This window comes from Durio zibethinus, chromosome 26 (assembly GCF_047325235.1).
Source record: "Durio zibethinus cultivar Kanyao isolate XHJ-2024 chromosome 26, ASM4732523v1, whole genome shotgun sequence".
NCBI classification, from domain to species: domain Eukaryota; kingdom Viridiplantae; phylum Streptophyta; class Magnoliopsida; order Malvales; family Malvaceae; genus Durio; species Durio zibethinus.
The window spans coordinates 18,508,364-18,527,611 of record NC_143187.1 but is presented as its reverse complement, the minus strand read 5'-3'; the positions used below and the strand labels follow the sequence as shown (position 1 = coordinate 18,527,611).

Here is a 19,248-nt window from a genome sequence, read left to right as displayed (position 1 = left end):
GTACAAATTATAATTGATTACGTGAATTTATAAAAATTAATTTAGTTTTTGCAACCTAAAACTTAAATTACACTCAATTGAAATTATATTTTAAAAAGCAATGATTATTAATTATTACTTATCTCTTCGCACCTAATTGTAAGTTTCCACTTATCAAATGAAAATAAAACGCTTCCGTTTTTGAGGAAAATGAGTGTGGAAAGGAGATGATCCTAGTTGTGAAGTGAAGCAAGCTCAACTGTAGAATTTCTACTGCTACTTTAACTTACAAGTCTTGTTGTTGGAAACATAGATTATTACTTTTATATTATCAATTCAATGGCAACGATGATGATGATGAGGAATTACAGTCACAGAGTGAGAGCCCTGCTTTGTAATTCCTTCTCTCAACAACTGATCCTCTCGTCTTCCCCTTTCCATTCCATTCCCACTCGCAGCTTCTCTTCTTCCCACTTTGAGGTTAGCGTTTCTCTCAAAACTCAAAGCTTTTGCCTTTTGTATTTTGGGCTATCATAAGCTTTGGATGCTCCCATTATCAAGCATGAAGTCTGGGTTTCTCCTTGAGTTTGTGGAAGGAAGCATATCGTGAGTTGGGTAAACGTCGTTTACAAAGTTAATGTGGCTATTGCCTTTCATGTCTTTGGATTTAAACTCTAAACCCAACCAATCTTTATTTATTTATTTGTTTGTTTGTTTGTTTGTTTTCCTTGAAGTAGATAGAATTGGGTTTATCTGTTTGATGAAATATATTGCTTTGGTCCTAGCTGTTTAACTGGAGATAGAATTTGTTGATTCATTTCCATGTCATCTACTCAGTGAATACATTAGAAACCTATCATACTTGGGTATATATGAATTAAATTATGCTCTTGAAAAATGCACAGTCAAGTCTTTGCATGAGCATTCTCAATTGGGAAACTGTATTGTTAAATGGCTTTTCAAATAATAAAGTTTCTTTTTCTTTCTTTCTTTTAGTGCTAATTACTTAAAAATGTTATGCTACCCTGTCATACCGTCATATTTTTTGTGATGCTTCTCCTAATTGGATTGTATGTATCATTTCATTTACTTTTGACAGAGTGTGGGATTTATCGGGCTGGGAAATATGGGATCCAGAATGGCAAATAATTTACTCAAGGCTGGATACAAAATGACTGTTCATGATGTGTAATACGTTCAAACCTTTTCTCGCCTTTAAAGTGCCATGATTTACTTTGCTTCCTTTGTTTCCAGCTAGTTGTATGTTTTTCTTTATCTATCAATATTGCTACTCTTTATGCTATTTAGGCTTTTCTTTATGTAAAGGTGCAGCACACACATTTCTACTCTAAATCAAATTTGCAGCTTTATTTTTAATTCAGAAACTGTAATGTCATGAAGATGTACTCCGAAATGGGAGTTTCAACAAAGCAAACACCTTTTGAAGTTGCAGAAGCAAGTGACGTTGTAATCACAATGTTGCCTTCATCATCTCATGTGAGCATTATGACTCATAGATTGTTTTTGCAATGGTTTTCTGCTGTGGTCCAAAATTCTTGTAACTACTGATTCTAGTTTTATTTTTTACCTTTTAGTTTTTTTGGGACTCTCCATCTAGTCTTATCTTTTTGTCATCATGAAATCATTCTTACACTAGATCCCTAGCAGTTGTTTATAAGCTAGAGCTTGGCTTTCCCTATTCTGTTTACAATTATATGGCCACCGGTTCTTGCTGTAAGTTTATAGAGGAAAAGTACCTAAGTTGAAACGACACTCTAGATAACAAAAACCTTAAAAAGGTAGGTTCTCTGCATCTATTTTCTTCATTATGTTGTAGTTATGATGATGTCCTCCTCTTGTGTTGGTCATCGTTAAGGTAATTTGAAATACTGTGTAATGATAAATAGATAACCAGATATATCTAAAGGAATGCAGGATAAAATATTATCTAGTGTGGTAATAAAATACAGTTCATGTTTTCCCATTGTTATAGAGGATCAAACCATTGAAGTGAATACTTATTTTGGTTGTTACTACAACTGGAGATCCTTATGCTTATGGGTTATGTATTATATTCTGATTAAATTATGTTAAGCTAAGTACTTAGGTGTCCCAGAGCTGTGTTGTTACTTTAAATTTATCTGATGCACTTAATTATTAATTCTTCTTTTCTCCTTGATTTTTGAGGTTTATTATCAACTGCAAAAATGCCTGCCTTAGCGACCAATCTGATCTATATAGGTGTTGGATGTTTATAATGGATCAAATGGCTTACTTCAAGGAGGAAGTCTCCTAACGCCGCGGTTATTAATAGATTCATCTACTATTGATCCCCAAACATCAAGAAAGCTCTCTATGTCTGTATCTAATTGCACTTTAAAGGAAAAGAAAGGTACCACTCATTGAGTCAAAGTAAATATAAATATGCGGTTTTACTAGAACTGTGTCATCGAGATTAAAATGCTCAGTCTGTCCCTCGCTATGTATTCTTTATCTATCAATGCATCGGAAATCTTTTTTTTCTTGTTCAGTACTTTCCTGGTTCATTTCTCTCTCTCTCTCTCTCTCTCTCTCACACACACACACACACACACACACACACACAATTGTTAGTTTGTTTTGCTTGTTATGAAGAGAATGATCAGATTATTGACTTGGTTGAGAGACAATTGAAACAAGATGATTGTAGTCATGTGTGAGAGATGTTAATTTGAGGTCACCCCATTTTCTCAACTTCACCATTCAAACATGAGAATGAGAGAGCCACATATGAGGTGAACTTGCATGATATGTCTTCAATCCTCTGCACCCTTCATTCATAAATAAATATAAATGCATGTGCACACACCACACACACACACACAAACAAACATGCATACAATCATATTATTTTCAGAGTTTGAATACATAAAACTTGTGTAGATAATTGGGAGAACCCTGTCATGTTGGATGCTCCTGTCTCTGGAGGTGTTGTAGGTGCAGAAGCTGGTTCACTTACTTTCATGGTATGAATTCACGTTTGATCACCTTATTGATTAGAGTTCACCTTAATGACCAAAATTTATATATTCTTTTCCGTTGAATGGATATGGATACTCATTAAACTTCATTTCTCCACCTCCTTCCCCTCTCCTCAACACACCCCTCCCCCCCCTCAAAAAAAAAAAAAATGATAGCAGTCTTCCCCTGCTGTAAAATTTTTTTGGCAAGTAAAATCTTTTTCCAAATTTTTTAACCCTGTTCATGAGGATACTTGTTAGGATCAATTTGGCTGTAGGACATTATAGTTACTTTATTAGTTCAATGATGTACGTAAAAATAGTTGCCACACAAGTCTGGTGTCTTAGAAACAAAAATGATATTAGGTTGGCAGCACTAAAGTTGCTCTGTTGGATAGCATTCAACTTATGACCAAAAGATGGCATGTAATCCAGGTTGGTGGCTCTGAAGACGCGTATCTTGCTGCCAAATCCTTACTCCTTTCAATGGGAAAGAACACAATTTTCTGTGGTGGACCTGGAAATGGTTCAGTAAGTTCTCTTAAGTACATGAAAATATTTCCTTTTGATTTCCCTCCCCACCATCTCACTTTAGTATGGAACTTTATATGAATAGTGAAGATGACAAGAAAACTCAGATTGACTACATTCTCGAGAAATTTTAGGCATTCTAGAGTTGATATATAGTTTGCATGGCTTCTGAATAAATTTGACAAATGGTAAGAGTTTCTTGCCTTCTAAGCAGCATCGGATGAAACTGCTGACATGTGACATAATCTATTGAAGTGATGTGGGTTTGAAGCATGCAGCCCATAGTATTTACTGCAAGACAATCAAAATATAATACGAGAATCAGCTTCACCAGTGTCTTTATTATCATCTTTCTTGGAAGTACTTGAAGTTGGATTGGATAAAGTACTATTCTTGTAATATTAAGTCATATACATTTTTATTTTAAAGGAGATGGGCATAATTGGACTCATAATGGATCTAAACAATAAGTCAAAGCCCTAATTTGATCAAATATTAGCTCTAATCAATTTAGACATCCTGCTGTTGTAAGAGTTATTTATCCATTCATGCTTAAGATAATAAAATTTGTAATATTGGAAATAGTAATATGTAATTACTAAATGTTTATTATATATTTTCTTTCATTGCAGTGACTTGGAAGAATTTGTATAAGAATAATAATATGACAATGAAACAGCTAAGTTCTGTATGAATTCTTTCTGTGGGCAGCGAAATAATAATTCCTTTGGCATATTTTAGGATTCATTCTTATTCTCCAACTCTATGGGTTTATTGGTGAGCTTCTAATATCTTTGGCATGATTCCGTTATTTAGGCGGCAAAGATATGCAACAATTTGGTAATGGCTGTTAGTATGCTTGGAGTGTCAGAAGCTCTTGCTCTTGGTCAGTCACTAGGAATAACTGCCAGTACTCTGACAAAGATATTTAACTCTTCAAGTGCTCGCTGTTGGAGTAGGTATCAAGCACTTCTCTACTGTATCACTTGCAAAAATAATTCAATTATTTTTCTTCCAAGTGACGCTACAATAAACATACAAGCCTCTTAAACTAATCAAAGTTCTCAGTCTGGCTTCAAACGTTTTGTTAGAAGACAAACATATGTGATGAAAAATGAAAGTGATGACCCCAAGTTTGGAGCATGTGCTTCTGTCATTAGTTGACAACACTTCATATGAAAACTGCACCAGTTGTTTAAGGGGTTGTTTGGTAATGTTTTCATTTTTTGTTTTCTTTTTTTTTTTTTAGTTTTTTTGAAAATTAGAAACAAAAACATGTTTGATAGTTTGTTTTGTTTTTTGTTTTTCAAAACAGAAAATAAACTTTTGAAAAGTTTTGAAAATTATTGCAAACAGGAAAATGGTGTTTTCAAAATTTTGGAAACAATTTCAGTACTGTTACTGCACGGGCACTGTTCACCCGCTTGGCTACAATTCCGCTATGGTACTGCTACAGTTTAACAATTTTGCTTCTGGCCAGAATCGAACGTCTTCCTTTTAAGATTTCAAAGCTTTAATCACTCTATCTTACATGTTTTTGTTTTCACATTTCTACAGCAAAAACCTTCTATCCAAAGATGTTTTCAAATTCAATAAATTGAAAGTAAAACGAAAATAAAACAAAACAAAATTTTTAAAACCATAAAACATGAAACACACAACAATACCAACACTTAAATCAGATTTCAGGCTTTTAAGCTTGGAAGTTGCATCAGTCTTCTCTAGCATTACACTGTGTCATTCTTACGTTTTAAATGCATGGCTGAAAGCTGTGAGGCCAGATATTATGGGGTGCTGGCAGGGTATGGGAAAGCTTAATATGTAAACATTTTCTCAAGAGCCTGTGAGGCTGTGCTATTTTTATCAAGTATGGAGACTTGGTTTAATGTGGGTGAATCTGCCAATCATATGCTTCTTAATTCTAAAACATGCTCAATGTGACAGTGATAGTTATAATCCAGTTCCTGGTGTTATGCAAGGAGTGCCATCTTCAAGGAATTATAGTGGTGGATTTGCATCCAAGCTCATGGTAAGCAATTTTCTTTGCCAAATATGTATCTGTCTTCACAAAAGCTCACTGCACATTTTTATCATACTTCATCAGGTTGCTTGATACACTGGAGCCCGGTAACTTCTATAAGCTGAAACAGCATATAATGACTATGTACAGAATAAAGTATGTTCACTTAAGTAGGGTCACTTGTATATGTGATCACCGTTGTGTAACTGAATTTTGTTTGACATTGGACTCTAATTTCCCCAGCACTAGGTTTTTAGTGGACTTATCTTGAGCATGGATAAAAATTTTCATTTTAACGATGCAGGCTAAAGACCTAAACCTTGCCGCAGCATCAGCAGAAGAAGTTGGTCTAAAATGTCCATTGACATTCGTAGCACAGAACATGTAAGTATCATAACTGACTTTTTTTTCTATTTAAGTATCATAGCTGAAATTAGGCAAGCTATGAAATGTTAATCTTTTGGAATCCACTTAAATTATTGCAACATTAATAAACAGCATTCAATTAATGCAGAATATGCCTCCTTTAAGGTGATGGATGAAATGAAATGACAAATTGGAACAGGTTTAGAAAACAATGTAATCCATTGTCAGTGCAGTCATGGACTGCATACTATTATCATGAATACGAAAGATGATCATTTTCCACACTTATTTGCTGAAAGAAATAATTCAAAATTGGAAAGACAGGAGAGAAAATGGGAGAAATGTGAATCAAGTGTTGTATATTTACAAGATTGTTCATCATAATTAAGTTATAACTTTTGCATCTTAATTTATAAAGGATATAATGGTAAAATCGACAACTTTTATTTTCTTTCCTTTACTTTTTCAACTCTATAGATGGAAGGAAATTAAATTTTCCTTATACTTTTCCATCTTTCATACCAAGCACATCTATGGAAAGAAATAACATGTTTTCTTTCCATTTTCTCCCCCTCCAATTTCTATCTTTTCATTTTTCTATATGCTCTACCAAACAAAGCCTTAGGCTTTTACAAGCTCTTAAGTTCTAGCAGTCAGTGTCTGGCCATTAACTAACACTTTGATGTGTCTGACACAGTTGACACTGCATATTTTAACTGGGAAGGAAGCTAGCCTGTATCAAACGATTTTAGTAATACTTCTACCTGTATACCATAACATCTGTACAAACATGGATTTACATCGACACTTCTGCATCAGATTGCAATAAGTTAGCAAATTATGGGGAAGCAATTGCAACTCAAAATCTTATGCTGTATAGTTACTTGCTGATGGCCCGGTCCTTTTCTGTTTCTGCAGATATACAGAGATCTGCAAGGATGGTCATGAAACTGAGGACTTCTCATGTGTTTTCCACCATTATTACTCGGGCGAGAGTGAAGTTAACTAGGTTCACAGGTGAAAGTGTACCAACAGAAAAGGATTGAACTTTGCAGTGTAAAGCATTGTGTTTTCCCTGAATAATTCTTGGTGGATGATAGAAATTGTATTCAATTTGATATTCTGAAGAAACTTGTGATCAAGTTGCAATGGTTCACGACAATATCCAAGTAAAAAATGTGTTATGTTTGTATCCCTTGCCATGCCTTGGTCGGCGTGAGGTGTGTGCATAGGGTGTGCAAATAACAATAACATAAACAATAAATGCTCTGAGGGCAGGGTGTACTCAGCCAAGATGTGAAGGAAAACCTCTATTGGTTTTACAACATGACTAGTTACAATGGCCAATGTTGTCACCTTTTTTCTTGTTGATCTCACAATACTATCACCAAAGAGGCCTTTTTTTTAGAGCACTAGAAAGGTGACGAATGGATTTGTTTGAGCAGAGTCTGGACAGTACCTTGTTAGAAACATGTTAAACACAACATTTTTTTAGTTAATATTTGATGCACTAATTATGCACAAGTGCTATAAACTCTCAATCAACCATTGATATTAAGTAGTCAGGTTGTTAAAAAAAAAAAGAGTGAAATTATAATGCAATTTATTAATATTTATTTTTAAAAATTGATTATATTTTGTTTACTAATTAATGAGATCTCATTTTATGATTGATTGATTGATAATATATAAAACATTTATACATTGTCAATTCATCAAATATTAATTTTTTTTTACTAAATTTTCATATGATTAACGTTCTAAGCTTGGTTTTATGGTATGGTATCTAATATTATCCACAGAGTTAATCTTTAGTAATCCTTAGTTCAATGCTCAAGCCATAAGGCATGAACTTTCTTCCTTTCCTCCACCTCCCAAGAAAGCTCCGTTACCGACCAGCATTGAAATGCAGTTACAAGAGAAGTATGATTTTCTTGCATTCATTTTGCAATGACCTTAGTCTCTTCAGGCTTGAGGCATTTTTGGATGGCCTCCAAAGCTTCCTCTAATTTCTGTCTTTCCCATTGCTCACCAGCAGCAATAGCAGAAAGTAATTAAGATTTAAGAAGAAAAAATAGAGTAAATGTTTGACACGTTCAAGTTCCACATATCCTCAACGTCAGTTAGATGTACTAAAGAGTTTCCTGATATTTGCAGATTTAGGCTCATGTAAAAGATGCATATATTTAATGGATACTTCACCACCATGTTCAAAATTTGGTGTTACAACCTGCTAGCCTGGCTATCAAACTAAAAGCAAAATCTTTTTCTATGGCTGTTTCTGTTTAATTTGTCAGAGGGAGCTTATAGATCTATTCCACTCCCATAGAGCTTTGTATTGGCATGCCGAATCTACTTGCTCCTCCCGAAGATCATCATCCTCGGGCAGGAAAACCCTTCTAAAGACAGCTATCTGTGAAGCAAATCCCGGTTCCTGGTCAGCAGAACCACCAACCCCACTGAACTCAACGCAGTAATTGTGCCTGATTGCTAATTCAGATGCCCAATGGTTGAATTGCTCCCTCGTCCACTCAAACTTGTGGTCATGGTTGCGAAATTTACATGATTGTGACTGAATCTTCTCCTCTGGATCATCTTCTTGGCTTGTTATATTGGATTTCTGGAGTATTACATTGTATTCATAGTTGGGAGTCGAAACAGTAAGAATCCTTGGACGAAAAAAACCGAGCACAACATCACCAAACAAGCAGGCCTGATCCTCCTCCATATGCTCAATCACCTATTCATTTTCAAAATGTCAGCTGTGAACAAGAACAATAAAAAAGGAAACTGTTTCATTTTATTGTTAATACCAACATGATTTGATCAGCTTTTCCATACTAGAAGCTATGCCCTGGATGCTATTCAGACTCCATTTTCAATCAATCCAATAGATAATCATCTTGGATAAGTTAGAAACTTTCATACCATAAAATTTATGCTTTAACCCCAAGAAGTTGGAACTAGTGGCTATTCTGTTTGCATTCAAGGATCACATAAAGCATTGGTTTCTGCAGCAATCTTACACCCCAATTCTTAGGACCTCAGGGATTTTGTCCCAGTAGTTTACATGCTGTATGAGATGAGTACTGTCCATGACTTATGATTAGTTACAATGCCCAAAGAGCTTCAATACATAAGCACATGTGCATGTAAACATACATATGTCTCTTCATTTATAAACTCATAAAAGTATAACTTGGGTAAATATATACATATATATAGAGTTTTAAAATTTTCTGAATAAATTTTATCAGAAAAAACCTAAAACCAAAATCTTCAAAAGTTAAGCACAGTCCATAATATGGCACAAAAAGAAGAGTTATTTAATGTTTTCTGTAAATATCCTCTCTTTATCCCGAATTGCTCGTATTTCTATTTCATGATAGAACCACTTTTATGAAATATGCAATCTAATATGTGCTCCTCATAATTCAAGCACTCCGAGCTTTTTATAGTCAGTTCATTACTTTGTCTTTCGACAACAATGTAAAGGAATACCTAGACAATGATGCAATGATTTCTTTTTATACCTTTCCTTTGGCCAATTTAAGTATGATCCCCCATTGGTATTCATCTTCCCAACAAGTATCCACAAATTTATGCAGTTCAATATCTGTGTCAAAGATCTTTTAAGCTATCAATTCAAACGGTTTTATGTGACGTTCTCCATAACCTAACATAATTGTAAAACTAAGAAAAAATATTACAAATTCCAACATTTCTTGTTACAGGTAAGAAGTTTGTTCTTGCCAACCTTATTTGTGCAGAACAAATATGTTACATGGGTAACAAAGTGACAGACACACCCAATGGCATTAGCTTACATGGAAAGTTTATTTCCAAAACCAGGCCAGGTAGAAGAATTGACGGTACATAGGGGAACTTAAGCTTTTGAATAAAGAATAAAGACTACAACGAAATAACACATAAGAAATAGCAAGTACAATCACAGTTTCTTAAAAACATAATCTGCAAATTAACAGTTTATTGCATCAATAATATAGCATTAATTACCAATGGTTCTGTAAGGAAAGGTTCATTAAAAGGGTTGGTTCTAAATACCTCTAAGCACGTGCCAAGATCAAATCCACACAACCGAGAATCAAAATCTGTGATAGAACCATCATAAAGAACTGCAGATTTTATACTCCTACATGGTGCATCAGGATCTGACTTCATGGTTAGTTTTGAGTGAAGAACCTGTGTAATGAAGAGAATCAAAGATAAGTAGCTAAGGCACATTTTAACTTGTGAAAGAATAATATAGCACACAGATAAGATGATTTAAAATCCTTATCCACTCATTTATGATATGCAACAATGGGACTATTGCTTTTGTCCATATCCTTCATATAATGCTCAGAAATGACCTACTAAAATTCATTTGGCCATATGTAAAGCCAAAATACACTAGCACACACCTTTGCCGCACGGATAAGACTCTTCTGTGAAATATCAACACCAACAATTGTTTCCAAAGAAGTTCGATAATCCAACAAAGGCTCCAGTAAACTACCAGAGCCACATCCAAAATCAACCTACAACAGAACATATCACGATCTCAAACTGTAATTGTTATTATCAACATTGACAAAAAAGAGGAAACAAGGCAAGTACCAAAGAAGTAGCACAAGATTCTTTAATGTGCTGCAGGGCATATTCTACACGTTGCTTTGAAAGTGGTGGGCTGAAAAGAGCCTGTTCCATTCTGTCTTCTGGGGGTTCTATCACCCGTAACAAAATGATAGAGTACTCCAAGCAGCAGGCTTATGCAAAGAAAACCAAGTACAGTCAATTAGATCTTCAACCAATTTAAAGCAATTCTGCCACAAAAGAAGTATTATACAGCCTCCATTTATTGCTATTAGTATTTGTTTCCATGTATGTTGCACATAAATACTTGATAATTAGATATTAAACATATAGTTGCAAATAAAGAACTGAAATTAATAAAGTGCACATTAACTGAAATTTGCATTAACATGTAATGTTTGTCTCATGTGCAAAATATATTACACTTCCCTTGCTCACCACAAACGATTTTTAATCTAAGAGATACTTTTATTCAACATGCAACATAGAGATTTAGACACTACCAAAATATTGAAGGCAGACAAAATCCCTAGTTATCTTTCAACCTTGGGATCAAGATAAGGAAAATTTTCAACTATTATATAGCACTTGAAGAATGTATATACTCACGTGAAGATAAGAATGCAACAGCATTTGCAGAATCCTTAGCCGCAGCCAGAACCAAATCTTCAGGAGGCAACTCTGCATAAAAACAAGCAGACTGGCCAACAGACATCTGAGTGACAACAGCTTCAAGACAGGGAATCACTGCCCCAGTCCCCATCTCAAACTCAAACTCCTCAATACTTTCAAGAAGCTCTTTCTGAAGTTTACCTTTTGTCACTAAAGATACAGAATAACACATACACAAAAGGGACCCATTAGATGGAAAAACACTAGAATCTGGACCTTCTATATTTATAGAACTCACATCATTTTCCACCACACCATTTAGAATATTAATACTGGTTGATTCAGGTTCTTTGCCTCCCAAAGTTTTATTATGCTGACAGTTATGAACAGATAGGCATCGTACAACTTCCTTGGAAAAATTTTGAGGATAAAACTTACTATCAAATACATTGGCTGATTGTTTTTGCTTCTCTAAAGGCATATCTATATCCTTAAAATATGCATTCAACCATGATAAAACTTTTAAAGAAGCACTCTGGACAGCATCATTTGGCTTCTTATACAAAACATTGGGTGAACACTCCAAAATCAAATCTTGACACTTAGAATATAATTTTACTTCACAAGTAAAACTGCTTCCCAACCCCACTGATTTAGCATCAGCATCAACAGCACCATTTTTATTTGCATACTCTGTCTCATCAGCTGACTCTGAAACCTTTAGTTTCTTGTTTGATCTTGACAACTCCGTTGATGCTTTTGTAGGAATGCTTGAGGCACAAAAGACAGGTTCTAATAGCTGGTGCTGGCGACAGAATGAACTGAGAATTTCTCTCGGGAAAGAACCCCTCCAGTTTGACTTTGTAGTAAATGTCAGGGGCAACTCTGCTGCAAGTATTGCCTCTCTGGACAACTTGTAAACTCCACTTGGTATTTTACTTATAAGCATCCTGCATAAATTCGTCCAAAACGATTATACAGTGAACAGTTACAAACTCATACAGTTGCATCATACAAGATATACCACTATAAGCAGATAACTGACTGAATAAGCAGCCATACTGAAATACCACTAGTGGCTGATACTTTCTTTCTTAGATCAATGCATTGAGTTAATATCGAGCTTACCTAAGCTAGAAACATTACATAGGAAGACCTAAACCTAGCTGGAACTTGGAAAATTTCCTATGCTTTGCTCTTCATTTCTATAACAGCAAAGCACTTTTAAAGATAAGGTTGAGCATGAATTTTGAGCCCTTCAAACAAATCGAGGTAAGACATACTAGCAGTCTTTTCAGCTGAGGTTATTTGCAGCCAGAGTTTTCACAAGCACTGTGAATTAATTTGAACCCCAAAAATAAAAAAGCTTTACAGATGAAAAAAATATCAGAAGAAATTTTATATGCGAATGAAGAAGAGACCTGTAATATGATTGCAACGTGACATCTTCATGAAAAAGGTCTTGGCATTTCCAAGTGTAACCAATGGATGCCAAAATTGTGTCACCATATATATCTTGGCTACAAATGTAGCTGGCCCTTGCATTCAAAGGTCCTCCAAACGTAGCAACTTTAGCATTTAGAAGATCAGATGACATATCTAGTGGATATGACTCAGGAGCAGCAAAGTAAAACCTTGTTTCAGATGAAGCTTTACCAATAGTCCTGAGAACAAATGATAGTTAGCTCCTTAGGATGAGTAATCTTTAAGGAGCGTCCTTCACATATAGAATTGCCATTCCAGGCATCATCAATCATTTAACAGTTTCAACATACCTCGAGATCAAAACCTTGTTGGCATCTGATAATCCAAGTTTTTGTGCAATAACATCAAGGTAATAATCTGTTGATGAAATATTAAGAATCAATGGTTCAACAGCCTTTTCAGGTGAACATGGTATAAATATGGCCATAGTCGATATGCTTTCAGCAACACCTAATTGTTGAGGTACTGATAATTCTATGACATCAGGATGATAAGGATCTTTCCTCTGAATCGAAAGCTGTCCCTCAGGACTAAAACCAACTCTGGTAATCCTGCAGCAGCGCTCATAATATATGATAAGACCAAGAAAGGATGAGACTCCACTGTAGGATTAATTATTTTGCAGAGATTACTAGGCTTCCCATCGCATATAGCAATAACAGAAGCAGGAACTGAACCATTAAGATCACCAGCTCTGCACAAAGCTGCTTTGAAGTGACTGCTCAGAGGATGAAGAACTGAAAGGAACTTGATGAAAAAGATAAAGGGAGAAAAAATTAGAATGAAATTGATTTACTTAAAGCAATAGAAGTGTGTCCTCATAATATAAAAAATAGATAAAAATGAACATAAATGCATGATTAAGAGATGAAACCAACTTCACAAATGAGAGGATAAAGCAGAGTCAAGAAAATTTGGCTAACACAGTTAAATTGTGCTTGTAGAAATGACTAGTGGAAAAGGCAGGGTGCAGACTGCAGAGGAACGCTACTCCATTGAACTCACTTGGTAAAGATGAGTCAGGAAGCCATTGCAGTCGTAAGGAAAAAAAAAACTGCTTCAAACTTGCCCATGTAAAATTTGGACACAGAATGGAAAAAGCTAGCTCGTCCAAGCTTCCCACAAGCAAGGGTAGGATAATGCCATATTCTGTTATCTACGATCCTTTCTTCTATTCTAGTAGAAAGTTGTACAGTTCAACGCCACCAGATGATTTCATGATATACAGTGAAACAAGAATAAAAGTCCACAGACAATTCCATGTTTACATGTATCATGGTTATTAGTTGAGTATATTTGAAGAAAAAAATAGAAGTAGCATACACATGCATACACAACCCCACTGATGCACATGGGAATGCACAAATCCATGCTATTGCTGATAAAAACCAAACAGACAAAATTTCCACCAACCTCATTTGAGAATATAAATTTGATAAAAGCAATCAACTCTGTCCAATCTTCCTCTGCTGTGGGACTATCTGCAGAAGGATGGATGCCAAGCTGCAATTTGGAAATAGAAATAAAGAAAATTAAGAAGATGAAAAGAAAAAGAAGTGACAGCTTCATTTGGACAAATTAATGACAATTTTTGCATGGATAAAAGGAAAACTAGATAATAATTTGAAATCTAGAAGGACAAATAAACTTAAAATACTAACAAAAAAATCCCAAGAAGAGCTGAAATCAAAGTAATCAAAGTAGCAAAATGATTGGCTAGGAACAAGATCTATCCCAATATGCATGATGAATAGCTCTAATCATTAGTGCTTATACTGATAAATGATTTGCAGATTTTAATTGGACAATATTACAGGGCAACGTTAGAAATCTATGCAGTTAGCCATCAAAGTACAAATGCTAAAGCTGCTAAGGCTTGAAATAAAATATGATCATGTGGAATATGTAGATTTAATTTAAGTTTCATGCAAAAAATAATATTAATCTTTCTTCATTTAACGTTATTCTTTCTGAAAAGGCAAAGATAACCCTGTTACATCCACATATAGAATGATGAAACCCAAAGTTATTATAATCTCAAAGACACAGTTCAATAAACAAGGGATCATTACTGTAACGTGTACAATACCATGACATTGTACTTTGATAGTAGCACCATGAAAATGGCTTAACAAATTAACTATTTTTGAGAAAATGCAAAACTGCACAGGAATGTATATGAGTTGTATGCCAGCTCCAAAAGCTATAGGAGTTGATACCGGACTACTAAGAAATTGAGATGCTCAAACATGTCCCTATGCTCCTTGTAAACAATTTGGTCCAACTTCCCACAATCCAAAAGTCAAACTTGAATAATAACAAATATTTGTATTACCAGGCAAAACTTTTGAGATATTTATTTGAAAATGAAAGAGCAACCGATGGAGTATGGAGATATCCTAACTAAGAGACTAAGTTTATTAGCCTTGAATTGATCCTTATTTTGAAATGACAAAACTTTAAGCTAAATAAGCTTGATCAAGATTTAGAAAAAGATTTATTTAGTACATGTTCTTAAGTTTTATTTTTGATACTAAATAAATAATATGTTTTTCAAAGTATAAACAAACCTTTCTTTGTTTTCATATTGCTCAAATCAAATCTATTTTTAAAGATTATTTATTTGAGCTTAAATGAAAATCCAATTGTTGTTTTTAAAGTGAACTTATTCATTTTGGACTTGATACAATTTTGATAATATTGGTTTTGAGAAAAATATTAACTTAAGAAAGTTGTTTTACAAGAACAAAGTTTTCCAACATTGAACTTGTTTTATTTTTCTGTATTAATTCACAATGTTTTAATATTTGAATTTTATATGGTTGGAAAGCTTTTTGAGTCTACTTCCTAATGGATTAAACAAAATCAAAATCCAAATTTTCTTAAAAAAGATTTTGAATTTTTCCTAGACACTTTGTAGTTGTCTAAAAACTGCACAATGGGTAGTTTTGAAAATTCACTATAACTCGTACACAATGAATTAGGTGATGAATTTTATATGGATAGAAAGCCCTTTAAGTCGAGTTTCTAAATCTTTAAACAGTTTGTGATTTGGATTTGTATAACTCAAAATATGATCAAATTAGTGAGTAGAGTGCAAAACAGAAGACAACTACCTGGCTTGGATAGGATCAATCCCCTTAGGGAAATGATCGATTGATTTTTAATGCAGGTTTGTGCTCATGTATGAAAAAGGGATCGACCACCCTATGTAGGGGATCGATCACCCCCTTGAACCAATCGATCCCCTACATAAAGGGATCGATTGAGTAGGCATTTTCAAAGGCAAAATTGGCTTTAAAACATGAACCAATCGATCCCCTCATGGAAGTGATCGATCGGGTCATGCCCAAAATGTGTCCAACGCCTACTTTTTCATGCTTTCAATGGCTATTTTCTTCTCCCAAGCATCCCTAACGGCTAGCTCTTCATTTTCTCTATATATTGGCCATTCCAACACACCAAGAATGTTGATGAAGCAAGAGAGCAAGGGCTAACAAGTTATATTTTCATTTTCTCTTAGAATCAAGACTATTTAGAGCTTAAGTTCAATATCCTTTGTATTTCTTGTATCCAAAATATTGTTGTTCTTCATTCATCACATTTCCTTGTTCTTCATTAGGCAAACACTTAGCCTTTGAGAGGTGTTTTAAGTTTGCATTGTTATTAAGTGATTTTGTAATCAAGAGGTGAGGCATCCTCTTAAATTTGTGGGATTGAGAGGTTACTACTTAGCCTAGAAAGTACAAAGTATAAGGTCTCTATCTTAAGCCTTAATGAGAAAAAGATAAGATTGTAATTTCAATTCAAGTATAGTGGATTGAATCCTTGGTGTGGACAACCAAGAGATAGGACGTAGGTGCCTTGTGGAAAAAGACCAAACCTCTATAAATTCTTGTGTTTGATTTCTCTATTCCTATCTCTTTATTTTGATTATAGTTCATATTTGCTTATAGTTCATCATTCATTAGTGTTTGCATCATATTTTGGTATTGGTTTTAAATTTCATCCAATTATATTAAAATCATTTGTTTGGGAAGAATTTGAAGAAATCCAATTCACCCCCTCTTGGATCACCATCTTACCTACAAAACTAAAAAAGTTATTTCAGACTTTATTTTATTTTTTATGGGTTTGATTGTAATCTTTATAATCATATAGGCTATTTTAAAGTATTTAGGCTACTTAATATTAATTAGTGTTTTACTTCTTTACTACAAATTAGGGCTTTAGGGTTATAATTGGTCCTTTATGTTTTTATTAGGGTTTCATTTTCAGTCATAAATAACTAAGTTATAAAAGTTTTAGGAGGCTTTTGACGTATAAATTATCGAGATTTTCTGGAAATTGAGTTGTGAGTTATTTGTACTACATCAATTATGGAGGATGGAGAAATCCTAATTAAGAGACTAAGTTATTAGGTCATGTTGGGTGCATAGGATGATAGATAGGATAAGATGATAATCATCTTATATTATGTTTGGTTTGTATCTATAGAAAAGGGTAGGATTACAAGGAGGATTAATCATCCTCTTGGTATAAGATGATTCAATTCGCCCAAAGTGCAGAGGATTATTTTTAATCCATGGGATTGAACTTACATATCCTATTATACTTTTAAAAATTACATCAATAATTTAAGTTGTATAAACTTTGAAGAAGGATAATTTTGACCAATAAATAAATTATCATATCCTAATCCTTGCTCACATCAAACACAAGATAGAATGATTTTATTTAATTTAATCATATTCATAATATCATCTTATCCTATCCTATCATAATCTTATGTACCAAACACATCCTTAAGACCTTATTTTATTTTTATATGGGTTTGATTGTAATTTTTTTAATTATCCAGGCTATTTTAGATTATTTAGAATATTTAATGTTAATTAGTATTTTACTTTGTTTCTACAAATTAGGGCTTTGGGGTTCTAATTGGTATTTTTCGTCATGAAATGCTTCCTTTAATTTAAACTCATGCCTTCCAAGCTACCAACCTTGTCAAAATGAAGCCAATATTAACACGAGCAATCCTAGCAACAAACTAAGGAACACCTATTTAATCGATGCAAGGAGAAATATGTTCATTTTTTCTTGAGTTTCACTATATATTCCACAACCTATCACCAAAAATCACAATGAAGCAATCAATGCGGCTAATGACACATCTATCAAACTAGAAGTATAAGGAAATCAGTATGGTGAGCAAGGTGATGCAAACCTTTTCCAACACCATCTGAGCAGCAGACTGCTCAGCATCTTTCTTCTTCTTAAAGGAACCTGACACAACAGAAAAATCTGGAAGCTCCAAGATGCAACGATAAAGGCAGGGACCCTTCTGATGGATTGCCAGTCCTGGGCATCCATTTTGAGTAGGTTCATCTACTTCCTCTACCTTATAAGAGGCTTTGTTTCCAAACTTCTGGTGTACAATAGCCTTAGGTGTAAGCGTTAGCTTTCTTCTTGCCTGCGCCAATGATCCCCTGGTTTCCATGCGACCCCTAGGTGTTTGAATAAATAAATCTGGCAAAAAAAAAGTTCAGCAAAATGCTAATTTATCACATATGGAAATTAAAATGCCAAGAACAACTCAATCAGAGTATCAATTCACCATTGGCACAATCTGAGCAAGCTAAAACAGAACAAAGTATACAGGATCAACAAAATAACTACAGTAGATGATATTATATTTGGCTTGAATTCAAAAGATTCATATAGAAACCAACAAAAACTATCACTCCAATTATCTGTACAAAAAAAAAAAAAAAAAAAAGCATACCCAGAAGCAAATATGAAAATGAAAAGTTCATAAAAGAACTACCATTAAATAAAAAAAAAAGATACCATTTGATTTAGCCAATAAAACGCCCTATGAAACAACTTGAGACCACAATTTTCATAAAAATATATATATCATAATTACCTTAAAAAAAAAAAAAAACTAACTAAACAACTTGAGACCACAATTTGCATAAATATTTATATATATATATATATATATATATATTATAATTGCTTTAGAATAAGAAAACCCAAACTAACATTCTTATAATAATTAAAATGACAATTGGAGCCTCTTAAATTGAAATTTTTAATGCAAAAAAGTAAAAAAGAAATTCCATAGAAAATATAAAGTTCAAACATAGCATATTCTTTTATGCCCCTCAACTTGGAAAATAAAAATAAAAGGAAAAAAAAAAGAGAAGAAAAAGCAATGACTACTTTGGCAGCCAAATTACAGAAACAATGAAACTGAAAAACATGAATTCGAATCAAACTTGAAGGAAATATAAAGGGGTGGAGACACCTAAAAAAAAATTATTGAAGTAATAATTAATGGAGTAAATATCGTACCTCCGTAGCAGAAATATACGTATAGGTATAGGTGCTGTAGAGGTAATTTCTGTTTGGCTTTGGGATTCTTTTCTGCCAGTGAGAGTTAACGGAGTTTTTAGCGTTGCGTTTGGGTTGCTTAGCCGGGGGTGAGAGCGAGGGGAATGGTGGCAGGGAAAAGCAGAGAGGGTATTATTGGAAACTTATAAATAAAGTTAAAGATGCTTTACTTTAAAATATAAAATGAGCGCCGCTAAATGCACTCAATATTTTTTCTTCACGTTCCAACTTTTTTTTAAATTTTTTATAAGTAAAAATATT

The 19,248-nt window shown here is 34.0% G+C and overlaps 2 protein-coding genes across 7 annotated transcripts; one reads left to right on the top strand and one right to left on the bottom strand.

Annotated features, from left to right (window-relative positions):
* The first annotated feature begins 206 nt into the window (after positions 1–206).
* LOC111275382 (6-phosphogluconate dehydrogenase family protein) lies at positions 207–7,222 on the top strand. 6 transcript variants are annotated; one of them, XR_002688346.2, is made up of 10 exons: positions 207–459; positions 1,079–1,167; positions 1,362–1,476; positions 2,221–2,371; positions 2,902–2,984; positions 3,414–3,509; positions 4,326–4,464; positions 5,454–5,538; positions 5,834–5,913; positions 6,593–6,792. XR_002688346.2 is itself a non-coding variant. In XM_022860742.2 (10 exons), the coding sequence occupies exons 1-10, from the start codon at positions 319–321 to the stop codon at positions 6,594–6,596; spliced, it is 987 nt and encodes a 328-aa protein (XP_022716477.1). In that variant the 5' UTR covers positions 210–318; the 3' UTR covers positions 6,597–6,788. The 6 variants fall into 6 exon arrangements, 4 of the variants coding, with proteins under 4 accessions (XP_022716477.1, XP_022716476.2, XP_022716478.2 ...); XR_002688345.2 differs by lacking the exon at positions 6,593–6,792 and adding an exon at positions 6,814–7,222 and having other exon boundaries at positions 209–459; XM_022860742.2 differs by having other exon boundaries at positions 210–459; positions 4,326–4,468; positions 6,593–6,788.
* An 833-nt stretch (positions 7,223–8,055) lies between these two features.
* On the bottom strand, positions 8,056–19,087 carry LOC111275381 (small RNA 2'-O-methyltransferase-like). The gene is given in 11 exon segments (XM_022860740.2): positions 8,056–8,635; positions 9,961–10,098; positions 10,320–10,436; positions 10,516–10,664; positions 11,101–12,053; positions 12,525–12,767; positions 12,879–13,122; positions 13,125–13,335; positions 14,002–14,091; positions 17,816–18,117; positions 18,949–19,087. Coding segments are annotated over 10 exon segments (2,865 nt in total). The 5' UTR covers positions 18,089–18,117; positions 18,949–19,087; the 3' UTR covers positions 8,056–8,188.
* Positions 19,088–19,248: the final 161 nt, after the last annotated feature.

Excerpts from the sequence above, each read along its gene's own strand:
- LOC111275382 (XM_022860741.2), top strand. The coding sequence starts at position 319 with ATGGCAACGATGATGATGATGAGGAATTACAGTCACAGAGTGAGAGCC. Across the intron at positions 1,477-2,220 it reads TGTTGCCTTCATCATCTCAT|GTGTTGGATGTTTATAATGG; the intron begins GTGAGCATTATG and ends TGATCTATATAG. Across the intron at positions 5,539-5,833 it reads GATTTGCATCCAAGCTCATG|GCTAAAGACCTAAACCTTGC; the intron begins GTAAGCAATTTT and ends TTAACGATGCAG.